Consider the following 18,540-nt stretch of genomic DNA (forward strand, 5'->3'; position numbering starts at 1 on the left):
ATAAAGCAAACAAAAAATCTTAGGCCAAAGTAAACGTTTCCTCGGCTTAGCTGGTGCAGTGTGTTAGATTAGGAATATTCCCCTACGCCGTGTCCCTTGTGTAAAGGAAATAAATAATAAAAAAAGACAAAGTAAATTACATTTTTCTCCCTACGTTAAAAAACAAATAAAAAGAAGTCTTTCTTTCGCGAATAATGGAGATGCCTTGTGTGACTACTTCGTTCTCCAATTATTAAGAAGCGTGTACAATTTATTAGACCATAAAAATATTGATATTGTTGTTCAACTTGTGGTTTTTTTTTTTTTTTGGTGTCTTCAACTTCTTGTGTTTAGAAGACAGTGATGTTTTTCTTTTCAGTTATATATGGTACGTTGATTAATAATTTTATCCAATAAAAATATAAAAAATATTATTTTATTGAATGCTAAATGGACTAATACTAATTAATTATTGAATGGTAAATAAGTTCTTTTTTTTTCGAATTGTTTCAAGTTTGCCTTAAAATAAGTTAAACTTTTAAATTTTAGTATTAGAATTTATATATTGGTGACAAAAAAGACAAATATGAAATATGCAAGGTTGCGAGAACCGGACCGGTCAATGAACCGGTGAGGTTACTGGTTCAATAGTTTAATAGTTCGACTGGGGTTCAACCGGAGTTCAACCGGTTTAATTAAATATTAAATAAAATTATTAAAAAAAGTTAAAAATAATTTTAAATATATTAATTTAATAAAAAACTATTAAAAAACCGGCCGGTTCGACCGGTTTTTTACCGATTTTTTGCTAGTCAATTTTTGAACTTATCCGGATCGGTTAACTGACCGGTTCCCGGTTTTTCCGGTTGAACCGGCCGGTCCGGTCCGGTTTTCAGAACCATGGAAATATGTGATATGATCTATATATGTATATATAACGTCTTTAACGGTGAACGAGTAAACTCAGTCAATAATTCATCATATAATTCAACAAAACAACAAGTCAGTCAACATATTTAATTTATTTGTTATTGTATATATGTTACGCGCTTATATTATTAAATGAAAAGAAATGAAAGGGTAAGTACGTTACAAGAAGAATAAAGCCTTAGCTTTCTCCTCAAAAGTTTTAATATTCGAAAGTGGACTTAACTAAAATATGTATGACATCGACAAGAAGTCTAATATGTGTTAAGTGGCAAGACTTAACTTTCTCAAGTCATCCGAAAAAAACAAAAAAATAACTAAAAACACATATTAAAATTATTATTACTATTTTTTATTTTTATTTTAATAAATGTAAAAAAAATCCAAATTAGATATGATAAATTAAGAAGCAATATTAGAGAGAAATTAATATCTGTATATGTTATCTTGAAATAAATTAAATAGTATATATTATCTTATAAAATAAAAAAACTTACTGTATGAATTTTTTTTTGGCAACCAAGTTTATTTAAAATACAACCATCCACTTCCATTTTAAATAATTATTAATTAAATAATAACAAGTGTTTTTTTATTTTTTTGGAAATATGTAGCGTAAAAAATCAAAGTATGTATTAGGCAGGTATTAATATCGAGAAAATATTCACATATTATTATTTAGTCTAAGAATTAGATTAATATAAAAAAAACTTGTCCTATAAGTGTTTTTGTTTTTGATCATCCAGAACTAATAATAATAATAATAATAATAATAATAATAATAATAATAATAATAATATATTATATTATATTATTATTATTATTATTATTATTATTTTATAATTAAAATTTTTTTCAAACAATATGAACTAATTTTTTTTATCAATATTTAGTCAATAAAACTACCGATAAATTATAAACTCTAAATTATAAGAGTATAAAAATAAATATCGTTTTAATATCAGCAGTTTATTTTAACAATTAAATATATTTTTTTGTTTTGTTTATTAAAAAATAATTTAAATACATAATTAATTAGCGATGATCATTTATACAGAAGTCGAGAATATTTAATACATGAATAGTATTTTTGTATTGATAAAAAGTGTGTGCCTAATAACACTTCTTCGTCCTCCCTTCATCTACTCTTCAATTCTTCCAACCCCCCTCCCCCTCCCCCCTCCCCCCGTTTCATAAACACACACACAGTGATTGTTTAAATCTTTTGTTTCTACTCTTTTCCCTATAATCTATATATATTAACATTTAATTTGTAACCCAAAAATGAGTTCTGATTCTGATGAATACGGTCTTCCTCTCCCAGAGAGTTGCATCATCGTAAGTGCTTTCTATATATGCAGTAACAATATATATAATGTCTTAATAATAAGCTACATTCTCGAAGCTCTTGTTGAAGTGAATGATGAGTGGCATGTGATTTTGCATGCAGGTGGGGTTTGGTGGAGTTTGTGTGGATTTATTGGCAACAGTGACATGTTTCCCAGTTCCAGACTCCAAGATGAGAAGCACCCAACTCAAGGTATTAATTCATAATTACTATCTTTCTTCTTTAATTTCACAATCATATATATATATGATGGTTCTAAAAATCGGATACACTTGACTGGTTTAAATGAAATAATCGATAATTGATAACTTGATGGTTCGATTTAAACTAGAATATCGGTTGTAAAAAAATGGGTTAAAAAATTAATAAGTTAGTTGATAAAGGATTTAACGATTCCATAATATTTGGATTATTAAGTGATTTTAGTAATAAAATATGTTTTTTAATATTTTAATAATTATTAAATAATTTTTATTTAATTTTATTTATAAATTAATTTTTTATTTATTATTTAATTTTAAATTTATTTTTTATTTTATTTTCAAAATATGTATGGAGACACGATTAACGGAAGATCTATTTAGTTGTTATTTCTAATTGTTAGTAAATATATAAATGATAAATAATAAAATAATAATTATAAAATAAAAAATAAATTTTAGAATTAAATAATAGATGAAGAATTAATTTTTAAACAAAATTAAATAAAGACTATTTAATAATTATTAAAAAAATTTAAAAATATATTTTGTTATTGAAACTATTTAATAGTCCAAATATTATGGACTATCAAAATTTTTGCCGAGTTAGTTGATTGGATTGAAAAATTTAAAATCAACAATAAATAAGATAAAATAAAATTTAGACTCAACTCTAATTATATCTAAAATTAAAAATCTTTCTAAAATTTTAATTATACTCTACTGGCAAATTTAAAATTCTCAATTAGAATTTTACTAGTACTTTAAAATCCTACATCCAAGACTTGATCTTACATGTAAAATAGCAATTATTTTAAAAAATACAATATTTTATCATATAACATTTGATAAACTTACTAATAATAATTATAAATTAAATTCATATTAAAATAAAAAACAACAAAAAAATCATAGTTAAATCCATGCTAAAGTCACAAAAGATACAAACATCAATTCATCAACATTTTTCTGTTAAAATTAATAACACAAATAATATTAAAATAATTATTTTAGTGATTTAGTGAAATTATATAAAGTAAGAGTGTTTCAATTTACACCACTCAGTGTATATATAATATTTTTTTATAAAATACACTAACATATTAAAAATATTAGTAGAATTAGATCTAAATCTGCGTTTTACTAATGACAGTACAATCTATTCCACCTCCAACTCTATTCATTGTGGCACGAATTGTTATGTCAATTCTATTCGTATGAATTAGATCGAATTGAATATCAATAATTAAGGTTAATATTTTCAATTCAAAAAAATTAATTAAAAAAATTAATTTTAAAATAAAAATCACATTTACAAAAATACATTTATTTATATAAAAAATATTATTATATTCGATTAAACTCTTAAATATTTCAACTTCTAATTTGTTTGTATAACTTTAGTTTATATCCATTTCTCTCTTGATTAAGATAAAATATTCTACATTTCGTCACCACAGTGCATTATATATATACACCACAAGCATCCATTATGGTTTGATTTAGCAAATTTTTTGAAGAGATTCTTTACACTATATTTTTTTTAATAAATTTAAAATATTTAGTTTCAATTTCAGATAATAGTTGCTCCTTTATTAAATACTAACATAGACAAGAAGCAACTTAATTAAATGTTGACATGTTCATATGACCACATTAATTAACTACTATAGTGGGGGCTCAAAACTGAAAATACAGGTCCAAGGTGGCGGAAATGCTGGAAATGCTTTAACTTGTGCTGCTCGGTTGGGATTAAAGCCAAGGATCATTGCAAAGGTTTCAATTCCTTCTGTCTTTCTTATTTATTTATTTAAGGCACATGATGACGACTAGCTACTTCAATGATGATATTATAATATTTATTCATTGGGTGTGGCCAAATAAAGGGTCAATTTCTAATTAATAATTTTTTTTATAAAATTAATAATGAATAGGTTGCAAATGATATTCAAGGTAGGGCCTTGTTGGAGGAGCTAGAAGTTGATGGAGTTGACACTTCGTTTATGGTGGTATATGTTTTCACACCTATATATAAATATCTTTATGTATTGTCTTAATAATAATGAGTATGAGTAGTTAATTATTCTTGTTTCTTTTCTACCTTATAACTAGAGAATTTTATTGTTATGTGTTAACATATCTGTAAAATAATTTATATAATATTCAATTAAATATTTGATGAGGCAAACTCTTAATACGTGTGTGTGTGTTTGTTTTAGAAGATATTTATCATTTATGAGTTATGACATAAACTTAATTACTATATTGAATCATTAATATTCATTTTAAATTAGTCCAAAGTTCTGTCAATTGTTGAAATAATGAAAATAAAATTTTAATATTTGAATGGCCAAATTTATGTCATAAATTAAACTTTTTAAAAGCTAAAATGTAAAAAACATTTTGAAGACTAAACCTACGTTACACACATAACCAATGCAAGGTTATTCTTATGTGTTTGCCCTAGTAATTTTGGTGATGTTTTAACCAAATTTATTATCTTTTACTTCTAGGTTTCTAAGGAAGGGACTACGCCATTTAGCTACATCATTATTGACACCCAAAAGTATGTACCATTGTTTAATGATTTATACATTAACTTCATATTTATTTTGTTTTATTTTCTTAAGAGACTTGGCTAGTGCCATAACTTTTATTCACCTAATTAAAATTAACTGGAACGATATAATAATGTTTTTTGTGTAAGTAAAAGTTTTAGGTGCTAATATAACGTGCCTTCCAAAAGATATGATTTCTTTTTCTTTTCAATAATTAAAAGTTTAAAGTATTGTTTTAGTCTCTAGAATTTGAAATATGTCTTAATTTTATTTTTAATATTTGAAATATTCTATTCCTATCTTAAATGTTTTATTTTATCCTATTTTAATATTTTTGTCAATTTTTTTTAAAAATATTCTTTTTTTATCATAATTTTCTTCTAAATATTAGTAAAAAAACATAACTATAGTAATCATAATAGGAGTAGTAGTAATTTGAGAGTGAAAATTGTAGAAGAATAAGAGAGAAAAAAGATAATAATAGAAGAAAAATTATATTTTTAAAAAGAAAAAATATAATTTTAACTAGAGAACAAAATTCAAATAAAATAAAATATTATAAAAAAATTACAACTTAACTACAATGTTAGTTAGAGACTAAAATAATACTTTATCTTATTAAAATAGAATATTTTTAGATCATTTGTACTAGCTCAACCCAAAATAGGAGAAAAATATTTTTTATTTATAGTTTACTCCATTTGATGCCATCAAGAACAAATTATAAATCACAAGTTTTTATCAAAACACAACAAATACACCTCAAAATCTCAATAATCAAGACATAAAAAAGTTGCATGCAAACAAAATAACAAAAACAACTCAATAACGAAGACATAATATATTTTTATCCAAAAAAATCTTTTAATTTTTACAACTCCACACTGCCCATACAATTATAAAAAAACAAATAATTCACTTTTCTTTTTCATATTTTTCACCTCTTGATTCATCCAACTTTTAAACCACTCTTTTACGTTCTTCATGTCTATCCAGACTACATCTCCTTATCTTTTGAGCCAACTACTATAAACGAGAAAAAAAAAGTTGCAATGCAAAAATAAATAATTTACCATTTCTAACTCATTTTCACATAGAACACACAATGTATCTTTTTATATATTATTTCTTCTTATTGGTTTATTCTTACTGTTCATCGTATCCGTTATTACGAATTATACAAATATTTTCACTCTCAGTGAGACTAATTTTTTTCATATGTCATAAAAAATATGCTTTATTATTGGAACTCCATAAAACTTTGCTATTGTTGTAGTAACAAATGATTTGGTTGAGCTGAGTATCTACGCCATATTATCCTATAACCCAAGACAAACTTTTCAAAATATTTTCTCATCAATTAGTGGTTTTTCTCTCTTAAAAAATACCCTCTTCCATTGAAGGTTTCAAACCATTAGGATCCAATCGAAACACAGTCACCAATCATATGCTCTTTTCTATTTAAAATATTAAACAATCTTAAAATTTTTTTTCTCTAACTCTTATCTCTTACCTAAAAATCTTTCAAAATCTTGTTCGTTTCTTTTCCTAACACACATGTTGCATCTTTTCTTATTCACTTCTTTTTACGTCTCATTTGTTTTTGCAATGTTTACAATCTTCTTCTATAAACTATTACAACCTTTGCAATTGTTTTCCGTCTTAGTATGTGCATGTCCACATCATAACAAGAGTTATTAACTTTTTTTTTTATAACTTCTCATCTTCATCTGAGAATCTCTACTACCATTTGAATAATATTACTATTTTTTCAATCAGTATATCCCCAATTCCTAAGCTGCCATGCTCATTTGCCTTCTGAATAATACTCCACTTTAATGTTAGCATTCATTTTTTTTCATTTTATTTTTTTTCAAAAGAATTGCATTGAGATTATCCTTTTTGCAACCTTTTTTGACATCTTAGACATTTTCAAGTAATTAGTAATAACCGCTTTTATGATCATTAACTTTCTAGTCTTTGATAGCAAGTTAGCCTTTCAAAAATTTAACTTCTTTTCAATTTTGTCCAAGATGAATTTTCATGTAGCAATTCTTACTGGGTTTGCTTCCAATGGAATGCCAAGCGCTACTTAATTGGTAACATCCCAACTTGATATTTCATAGATCATTTCAATTTTTCAATCTCACCACCATGACAATTCACTGGAATAATGAACGACTTAACAAAATTAATTGTAAGTCTTAACATCATAACAAAATACCTAAGAATTTTTTGATAATTCCTCAACATCCTCAAATTTGATGGACAAAATAAAATTGTATCGTTCGCAAATTGTAGACACAAAAGCAATACTTCTCTTTTATCCATTACCATACTTCCTATCTCTTGCATTTATATTCCTTCTCAATCATTTTGTTAAGAACCTCCACAACTCGAACAACCAAGAATAATGATATAGGGTCACCATGTCTTAGCTGCTTCTCCATTCTAAAAGGTTTTGTTGGAGACCATTAATCATAATCGACATTGACGTTGTCTCAAGCATACCTTGTACCCATCTTTTTTATCCCGATTCAAAATCTATCTTTTCCAACACATGGTCAATGAATTTTCATCTCACTGAGTCTTATGTTCTTTTAAAGTCTAGTTTAGCTACCACCCCTACATTGTTAGTCTTCTTGAGTCAAACCACCTATTCACTCGCTATTAGTGCACCATCTTAAATCTATGGATTTTGAATAAATGTTGTTCAAACATCTCCAATTAGTCCTCCCATTAAAGGTCTCAATCTTTTTCCTAATACCTTAGAAATTACTTTATAAATACATCATACCATACTAATTGTACGCAAGTCCTTTATCTCTTTACCCCGCCCAATTTTACTGCTAACACTACCTGAGTCATAATTATTTTCTTTGACATTTTTCCTTTACTAAAAAACATCCTAAACCATGTTCGTGAATTTCACTCCTCCATGTCTTCTTGATGAGCTTAAAGTTATACCCATCTACCACAGTGCTCTTGCTAACTCATATGCCCACGTAACATTTTTTATTTTTTCACCAGACGAAATATTTTTAATCATCTCTGCTTGTTCATTTGTTATTCTCCATATCATACCTTTCTATATCTTTATCATTAATATATATTATTGTGAACATACATTTTTTAAAATACCTCTTTGCCGGTTGTTTAATTTTCTGCTGAATTATTCACTATTTGCCCATTTTTTCACTTTCTCGATTCTGCTTTTTCTTTTTTTTTTTAATAGTAGATTTTACATGAAATATCTCATTATTTTTACCAACGTCTTTTATATACCTATCTCTTTATTGTATTTTCAATATTCGTCTTTCTTCTTGTACCACACCTCTAATTGATTTTTCAAAGCTGCCTTTTTAATTAAGTTCTCATTTTGGTTAATTCCATATTTTAACATTTTTTGAATGTTTCAATCTCCCTTTTGAAACATTTTAATTTCTCTTCAATTTTTATGAAGGTCTCTCTATTCCAATTCTTTAGAATTTCCCTAATGTTTCTCAACTTCATAGCAACCGACTTTTCTTCTGTTTTTCTCCATTTCTTATCAAACATCTTAAATTAAGGATGTGTAAACTAAACGTCCAAGGATATGAACAATTTAAGTCACTAATCCTTTATCTCCTTTTCAAAAATTATCAGCACATAATCTAATTTAGCACACTTCAAAGATCTAAACTTTTATGCAGGAAATTTCTAAACCCACGTCGTATCCAGGCATAACTTGTTAATCTTGCTTATACTCTTTTCATCTCTCTAAGTGTATTTTCTGTCCACCAATGACATCTCCATTACTTCAAAATCTTGTACCCCTCTTTAAAATCTACGATGCCCTCAGTGTTTACTCTGTCATTACTCCTCTTATTTGGATGAGTAATCTCATTAAAGTCCCCGAATACTATAATAATAGGGATGTCAAGGTGATTCTTGACGCACTTAATCTCCTTCTATACTACCTTTTATTAATCCTCCCTCTCGGTATTTAGGGCCTACACAACCCCATTTATTACTTGATCATCACTTTCATCTATGATACATTGATACCTCCTATACTACCTTTTATGACCTGTTGGATCTTAAAGAATGCCTTCTCCCAAACACATTATTCCCATTACTATTTTCAGTTGCAGCCATACTCTACTCATACTCAATGTTATCCATAACCATTTTATCTCAAAATCTTTCACCTTTGCTATCTTTGTTTTCATCAGGCCTAAAAATCTCACACAATTTTTGCTCACTATTTCTCTAATAATTCCCATTTTACCGCCATTCTCCAGTCCTCTACAATTCCATAAGAGAATCATTAGGCATAGTTAATAAATCACATGTATCCTTAATACTCTTTTTTAGAATTTTTTTTGTGCCGTGCTTTTGTCTCCTTCCTCTTCGTGCTTCTAGTCTCTCCATTCTCCTCTCTCAAGTACTTTTTTGCTACATTTTCTTTATGTGTATACAATTTCAATTTGTGTTCTCAAAGTTCATGTTCTATTTGCCTCCAAAATTTAGATATTCAATATCTTCCTCACTTTTCGAGCACATTTTGAGGTTATCCTTGGATTCCTTCTCTCTTTGTGATTTTTTTTCTCTTTTTTCTTTCTCAATATTTTTTTCTCGCCTTTCAATCTTTGTCCTACCTTTCTTTTTGGCATCTTCTTCTTCAAACTATTGTTCTTGTATTGGTTGCCTCTCTCTCTTCTTCACTTATATTCCTATTCCCTATCTCACGTGCCTCATTTTTAAATATGGTGGTTTAGATGGACCAGAGCCTGAGTCCCCTTCATTTTTTATCTCATTATAATCCTTATTCGCCCCATCCTTCTTTAAATATGCTCATTTTTTAAATATTTCATTTCATTATTTTCACTTAGCTCATTAAGTAGACCCAGATTAAACTCTCTTACAACCTCTTTTATATCTCTATCGTCTTACCAAGTTTGAGTTTTTGACTCATTAGTCCAAATTTTCCTTTCTTTACTACCTATATTTTGATTGTGGGCCTTGATGACATCATTATTCCTTTCCATCCATGCACAGCCATTTGCATTCCACTTCTATCAACCTTCTCACTTCCATATTGTTGGCTATCATAAGCATATCATCTTATTCACCGTCACTAGCCTCTGTCTACGTGCCAGTGTGCCTCACTTTTCTTATTGTTTCATTGGACATATTTCTATCATTCTCACATACTACAGTGTCCTGCACACCCTTATGCTTCCCATGCATCCCTTGTCCTTTTATTATCACTTTATTCTCCATTAGCATAACCTATCATTAGAATGCGTATTCATTTGCCCTATATTTCTTATAAATTACCTGAAATTTCTCATCATCAATCAATATATTCAGGTATGCTTGTATGGTGGGATCGAAACTTGAGTTCACTAATACCTCAAAGGAGTTATAATGTTAATTTTTTTAACTATCCACTTTTATCACTATCCCCCAAACACTCCCTCCATATTATCCTTATTTTAAGTATGTATGGGGAGTCCTATGCCTTCCACCTAAAGCCTCCTCGATCTATTTGTTTCTCTAGAAGTTCATCTTTGATGTCTATGAAGTGATTTAGTAGAAAAAAAAATTGTGCTGCTTCCTCCATATTTTTCTTATTGTCAAAAGTCATCACTATCTTTACCTCAGTCATGTTGTACCAGTTCCTCATCACTGTCTATTTCACCTCCAGAAAGTCTATTTGATTAATTGCTTCCTCAATTAGACTCTCTATTTTCTCAATCATTCCTCCATTACTATCTATTACCACATTTGATTTTTCAAGTGACAGCATCACATTGTGTCATTGTCGTCTCTTGGATCTATTGTTCTTAGTCCTCCGCTTCCAAACTTGACCACATCCTTATACAATCTTTTTCCATTATATCTCCTTTTTTCATATCATCTATATCTTTTACTATGTTATTCTTCTACTTGGGTCTTCTCATTCTTTTCATCTTTATGCATCTTACCCAATTTTACTCTTTTGTATCTAACCTCTGATAATCTTATCTTGTATCTCTGCACCACTCACCCATCTAGAATCAGTTCTCATCGCAAATTTCACAAAAGCAAACATTAGCAGGTTCCTCATCATCTTTTTCTTTGACAAGAACATATCCACTACTCATCCTTCCCTTTCAAACGCTTGCCAAATCTATGCTACCAATGTATTTAGTGGTAGGTTGTTAGTGAATACAGTAATTGACCGATATTTTCGATCTCTAAGAACTTCTCCTAATCTCTGATAATTATTTGTGAGAGCCTCTAAAATAATAGATTGTGATGTGTGATTGGTTGGTTTGATCTCCAATAGATTTTAAGTCTTCTCCTAGTCACAATTTGTCACTTTTCTCGTTCAAATCCCTCACTCTCTCTTTGGTTTTCTCTCTATTTTTCTCTTTTCTCTCTCATCTTTCTATTCCACTTCTCGTACTGAAAGAAAAAACTCAACAGTACAAGAGTACTTTATTCGATAAATTCTCATTGACATCTATCTCGTCATTTTTTACTTAATTTATAACTAATCTTATAAAAGAAATAATTTATGGACTTATAAATTTGTGGTTTATTTTATTTATTCTCCATAATTTATAAAGTTAACTTTTAAATATTATTCTTAAACATGTTATTAGTTCTCTCAAATTTTAGATCTTTCCACAAATATTTTCACTCAAATGGATTTTGAAAAATGAATAATGATGTTTAATTTATTTAATATAAATTTCCTCAACTGCCAAAATATGTAGAATGAAATTACACAAACATGTTAATAGAAATGATGTAGATTCTTATTTATTATTCATTCTAAATCTATCTTCGTCTGAAGATTTTATCTTTGACAATTTCTGTGAGTAACTTTAAATTATTATCATTATATAAATTTATTAAAGAGTGTAAATTATTGGCTAATTATATTAATTAATGATAGTATTTTATGCATTCAGGAAGACACGAACTTGTATATTCAATCCAGGAGAATATCCTCCAATGAAACCTGAAGATCTTCATAGTACTAACTTGGTATCTATATTGGCTGGATCAAAAGTGGTTTATTTTGATGGAAGGATGCTTGACACCGCTATTGTCATTGCTCAAGAGGTAATTAATAAGTTACATAATTAAGTTGAATAATGAAATGTATGTTTTCAGCTCATGGAAAATTTTACTCACTAGATTAGTGATGATAATTTACTACTATTATATTACCTATTTAATTTGTGAATCACTAACTCTTAACAAAATATGTAATGTGTAAATAACCTTACTATTTTTTTAAATAACCTTACTATTATATTACACCGTTGAATAATTATTTTATCGACGTAATATATTTTGTGTAAAGCCTCTTTGATTAAAATAATTGATATACCTTTCTATATATCAAATTAACAATAGTATAAAATTTTAAAATGTATATAAAATATAAAGGGTTAATAGTCAAATTAGTTTCCGAAAGATAGGCCGATCATCATTTTTATCTTCGAATAATTTTTTTAATCAAATTAGTCCTCGAAAGATTTAACATCAATCTCGTTTGTCTTTCCGTTACTGGGCTAACAGTTTTTGTCACTGAGTGTCCACGTAGAACGTTAAATGACAACTCAGTAGTGACAAATCGACGTCGTTCTATACCATCAGTGCATTTTGAATAACTCAATATTGTTTTACCCTATTACTAAGGTAACTCTTCCATTATTCTACCACTGTTCTCCTTTTTCCCACAACTAACGAAAAGTCACCCAAAATAGAGTGAGAAGATGAAGCTGTTCCGATCACTGGAATGGCCGTGGAAGCATTAATCGGTGAAACCTTGTAAAACCCTAGCAACAACTACCCCGGTACAAAAATTCTAACCCGAAACCAACCAACATTCAACCCTAACCCCCAGCAACTACACATTCAGACTAAAAAGAAAAAAACAAAAAAAAAAAGAAAAATCGGTATACAAGGATCCGTATCTCTCACCTAGAGACAGCGCCTACCACGATGGCGCAGTAAAACTCTAGAGACCCAGACAAAGAGGAGCATTCGCATTCTGTATAGCGTTACTGATGATTGCTTCCTCTACCATTCCAATTATCAGAGCTTTTTCATCTTCTCTTTCTATTCAGTGACTTTTTTTGTAACCCTTGAGTGAAAGGAGAAGACCCGCGGCCGTGCAACGGTGCCCTAGAGATCGAGACGAATAAGCGTAGTCGCAGTCTATTATGTGTCGTTGATGATTGCTTCTTCTACCCTTCCAACGATTGGAGCCTGTTAATCTTTTCTGTGTTTCGTTTATTTTGAGTGAAAGGAGAAGAGAAAAGTGGGTGAGTAATTTGGGGGTGGAACTGTAATTAAAATGGCATCGTTTTATCACTGAGTTATCACTTAACACTACACGTAAAAAATTGTTAACGAAACGGATTAAACATTTGACGGAAGGACCAACGCGATTGACTTTAAATTTTTAGGAACTAATTTAATTAAAAGAATTATTTGGAAATAAAAATTATGATTGGACAATCCTTCAAAGATCAATTTGACTATTAACTCGAAATATGAATGAGTTTTTAGAATAGAATCTTATTGATGTTTAATTTTTACAAAATTTAGTGCAAATGATATTTATAGTAAGTAATTATATTTAACGATTGGACCGATAAAAAAATATTTTTTTTATAAAGAGTTAAATTGAAACAATGTATGTGATTTAATATGTATGTGTAGGTATATAAAAGCTTTAGGTATCTAAAACAAAACGATACACCCAACGTGAGAGAGTGGAATAAGAAGATATTCAATTAAATTAAACAAAATTTGTTATTTAAACATTATAAATCAATAATCATATATTTGTATAGATTTATATATACTATAAATATATTTTTTAAGTGGAATAACCAATTTTTAAAATAATCAAATTGTTCATTACAGATTAATCAAACATTTCTACAACGGAATAAATAAATTTTTCATAAACACAACAAACGAATAACCACTATGTTTTTGTACTTTTATTCTTATTTTTTAATTATAAATGTGAATCTAATTCGATTATATTATCTATGTGATGTTTGATTATAAATATGAATTTAATTAAATTATATTATTTATAAAATAATTAATTAGTGCTGATTTCTAATGTATATTTAATATGGTTAAAAGTTAATTATTATGATGATATTTGACCATTATACAGGCATTTCAGCAGAATATACCTATCTTAGTTGATGCTGAAAAACCAAGGAAAGGATTGGATAATCTCTTAAGATTGACCGATTATATTATATGCTCAAAAAATTTTCCACAGGTAATTAATCAAAATATAATATCATGAAGCACCTTAGCTTATATTATTGCTTGTGAGTTTTATAATAGTTTGAGCTTTGTCTTGTAGCTAAAACAGAGAACTTGAAAAGACTACGACAAATATTCTATTAATACTAAAAATCTACCATCAAATAAGCTATTTTAAATTCATGTATATTTATTATGTGTGTTTTACATATTTTGGTAGCAGATATATACAATAATCAATCACTAAAATAATTAAACTTTTTGTAACATAATAACCAAATTTTCACAACAAATAATTAAGATTTTCAAGAAAACAAAAAAGTTAGTCACCAATGTGTTTTTTAATTTTATTTGTATTTTGATTATAATTGTGAATTCAATTTGACTATTTTGTTTTTGAAATTTGATCATAAATGTAAATAAGTAGTTTTTGAAATTTGATCATAAATGTAAATAAGTTTGATTATATATTATATATATATATATATATATATATATATAATTTAATTAGAAATGTCAATATAAAATTGTTTTATATTTCTATATTACTGGTTAATTGACAACTGATTTCTAGTGTCTATTTGATGTGCTTAAAATATAGAAAATAGTTAATAAAATGAAAATATATGAGAGTATTAATTTCTTCTTTCAAATATGCAAAATAGCATTAGTTTACTTTAGGTGGAAATTAAGGTAACTTTTTCCCATTCACTAAAATATTTTCTCATTATGGTCAGTCAATATGAATTAATTATTTATTTGCTAATAATATAACAACACAGTGTATTTTTTATTCATCATATTTAACAGGTTTGGACAGAGGCATCAACTATCCCAAAAGCACTAGTTTCAATTATGTTAAGGTTACCAAAACTCAAATTTGTGATTGTAACATTGGGAAAAGATGGTTGCATAATGCTTGAGCGATGTGTGGATGGTGAAAATACATCTTTTTCTTTCTCCTTTTGATTATGTTTTGAATTTTGTCTAGTTTAATTCATATGATAGAATAGAAGATTAATTAAGCACAAATTGTAGCTTCTAGTTCATTAGCAATATTTTCTATGCATCTAATTATTTTTATGATTTCTATACTGAAAATAAGTGGCTATATATGCAGGTATTTCTCCATTAGAAGAAATGGATATTGATAGCACATTTGAGTCATTAACAAAGAGAAAGGATGATACCATAACCATGCCTACCTGTATAGCTTCGGTAATAATATTAACTTAATTATGGTACATTTTTAATTTGATTAATATTTTTTTTCTAATAGTAATTTATCTTTTGCTATTGAAAAAAGGTCCTGCAAGTAAAATAACAAAAATCAATCAAACAAGATTTGTACATTTAAAAATTAAAATAGCATATTTATAATTTAAAAATTATACATCTAAAATTCATGTTAGTTAATTATTGGTTGATTTTTATCATTTTTTCATATTTATCCCCATTGAAATTAAATGAGCACACTACAAGAAATTCGATATATAACAACAGTATTTTTATAGCGGTTAATCAAAACTGCTATAAAAAGAAAATTAGTGGTAGATATTGCGGCAATTTTGACAGGCGCTGCAATTATATTGGTATTTCACGGTAAAGTATATCTGCTGTTAAATACTGGTTTGTAGTAGTTATTTCAGTGATAAGAAAAAACCGTCACTAATGATTTAGTCGCACCCTATCTTGAAACGATTCACAAATCGTGACTATCCCATTTAAAAACTGCCACTATTTGTTGGAACTTTTGTAGTGACATTGGTCAATCTATGTGTGAGAAACAATTGAATAATGATAGTTTTAGATAAAATTTAGGATAATATTCTACTTAGGTCGATAGTTTTTTTTTTCTTTTTTATAAATTAATCCTCTGCCACCAGTCTATAATGAAGTTTAAAGCAAAAGGAGAAGGATGTATGTGTGGGAAGTTATATATTGGAACAGCTGAAAAGATTCCACCATCAAAACTTATTGACACAACTGGTGCTGGAGATGCATTTGTTGGAGCTATTTTATGTGGTATGTGTAACATCTTTTATAAATATTAATACTATTCTTAACCATTTTATTTTTTAAATATTTTATTAAATACTTCAATGTTATCCTCACTTTATATACGGCCTAAAATATACTAATGGATGATGTATTTTTTTAACTCTATTTTTTGCAATTTAATGGAAAAAACATAGTTTTATATAGATATAGAAACTTGATAATATGGAGTGGAGAAGAATACCATAATATCTTGAATCTTTTTGTGAGTTAATTTTCCTTTATTTTTTGTTTTTAATTCTATTGGATTTTAACTATTTTTCAATTTTTTACCACGATAATATTATAAGAGTTTGCTTTATATAAAAATTATTAGTGTGCATAAATTCACTACCTTCATTAGTATCTCGTATAGAGTTAATAGTAACGGATAACATTGAATGATTTTTAAAATGCTTGAGATACAAAAATAGAATAAAAATTAACAAAAATTGATATTTTCTTCATGGAAAAAAAATGACACTTTATCATTTTTATCTTAACGCTACATACACGTATAGCCTTGTAGTTTTCTCATTATAAATTTGGTTATACATGGAATTATTTTTTAATTGAATATTATAAGGCTAATGTATCATGAATTTAGTACATTATTTGCCATTCAATTTTCATTACTTCTAGTCTTTTACATATTGCTTAATTAATTAAAAATATATCGCACAAATTTGTGTACGATACAATTGTAAAATTTAAAATGTTATATTTTTGTTTTCAGCAATATGTGCCAACTTTTCGCCACAGATAATGTTGACATTTGCCTCTTATGTGGTAAGTAGTTAATCATATAAATGAACATAAAATGGTATTAGATTTAATTTAAGGGAGATAATGACATTCTTATGTTGATAATGTAATTTTCTTTTTTATTTTTTTAAAATTATTTACCATCTTTATAGATATGACAAACAAATATTAAAAAATATTGATATGATAAATAAGAACTAAAGATATTATTCGAAGAAGATAAAATAAATAAAATTAAGAGAGATTGGTATTACACTATTATTGATTTAAAAAGGTTTAATTACTCTATTAGTCTCTATAGTTTTGCGAAATTTTTAATTAGGTCCCTTTATTTTTTTTTTTAATTGAGTCCTTGTACTAATTTTTTTTTAATTGGTCCCTACACTTTTTTTTTTCTTTTTATTTAGGTTCCTATACTAATTTTTTTTAGTTGAGTCCCTATAAAACTAAGCCAATTACTACTAAGAAGGACTTAATTAAAAAAAATTTAGTGCAGGGATCCAATTAAAAAGAAAAAAAGTATAAGGATCTAATTAAAAATTTCACGAAACTATAACACCGACAAAGTAATTAAACTATTTAAAAAAGCATTATTATTTTTCTATATTTAATGGTATAAATGTTGATGAGAAAATGACACATATATTTATATATAGATGTTTAATTTATAGCTTATTATATATCATAAGTTATTAGCATTAATGATGATTGGGATGAATTACTTTTCTTTTTCTCTTTAAAGTATATCTAGCACTTTAGAAGAGCCAAATTAATAATTTTTTATTTTATTTTGATGGGAATTTCAGGCAGCCACCAATTGTAAAGCTCTTGGAGCTCGAAGTGGTCTTCCATATCGTACTGATCCCTATCTTGCATCTTTCACACACTAGAGCCTCAATTTGGGTGCCTAAAAATTTAATATATATAGTATAGAAAAAAATCAAGTGTATTAAAAATATTAGTGTTTCGGTAATTTTAGTTATTGATTTTAACTATGTATATGTTGTACGATTGAAATAAATAAATAAAATTATTGAAACACTAATATTTTTTTATATTTAAAACTCTTCTATTACTATATGGAAAAAAATTAGAAAAATTAACAAATAAATTTCTTACTATTTTTGTATGGACATGTGTAATTTTAACCAAAATTCAATATTTATAAGTTCTGACTATTAAAAATTGAGACAAATAAATATTTTTTATTGAGACATATAATTCTTCTCTTATTCATATGGTTGGCACCGGTATCCAAACTCGCAGGTATCTGTCCTACTCTTACTCGATTGGGACAGGTAATTATTCGATTCGGTACGGGATGAAATTTAACTGGGGTAGGATTTCAATCAGGACGAGACGGGATCAAGTTTAGGGTGTATCCGTCCCGATGTATATAAATAAAATAAATAAAATATATAATTTAAATATATGCATATATATC

General features: G+C 27.3%; 1 protein-coding gene across 1 annotated transcript; it reads left to right on the top strand.

Moving 5' to 3' along the window:
- The first annotated feature begins 1,983 nt into the window (after nt 1–1,983).
- On the top strand, nt 1,984–18,309 carry LOC112741351 (uncharacterized). The gene is made up of 12 exons (XM_025790292.3): nt 1,984–2,244; nt 2,357–2,446; nt 4,153–4,230; nt 4,389–4,463; nt 4,968–5,020; nt 11,960–12,113; nt 14,197–14,307; nt 15,105–15,231; nt 15,415–15,512; nt 16,181–16,319; nt 17,068–17,120; nt 17,903–18,309. Exons 1-12 carry the CDS (start codon nt 2,191–2,193, stop codon nt 17,984–17,986), a joined length of 1,116 nt encoding a protein of 371 aa, XP_025646077.1. The 5' UTR covers nt 1,984–2,190; the 3' UTR covers nt 17,987–18,309.
- Nucleotides 18,310–18,540: the final 231 nt, after the last annotated feature.

Source organism: Arachis hypogaea, chromosome 2 (genome assembly GCF_003086295.3).
Source record: "Arachis hypogaea cultivar Tifrunner chromosome 2, arahy.Tifrunner.gnm2.J5K5, whole genome shotgun sequence".
Lineage (NCBI taxonomy): Eukaryota > Viridiplantae > Streptophyta > Magnoliopsida > Fabales > Fabaceae > Arachis > Arachis hypogaea.

Bases quoted from the DNA above. Each gene is read 5' to 3' on its own strand.
- LOC112741351 (XM_025790292.3), top strand. From the start codon at position 2,191: ATGAGTTCTGATTCTGATGAATACGGTCTTCCTCTCCCAGAGAGTTGC. The intron at 5,021-11,959 runs GTATGTACCATT...TTATGCATTCAG, and splicing joins ATCATTATTGACACCCAAAA to GAAGACACGAACTTGTATAT. The intron at 17,121-17,902 runs GTAAGTAGTTAA...TGGGAATTTCAG, and splicing joins TGACATTTGCCTCTTATGTG to GCAGCCACCAATTGTAAAGC.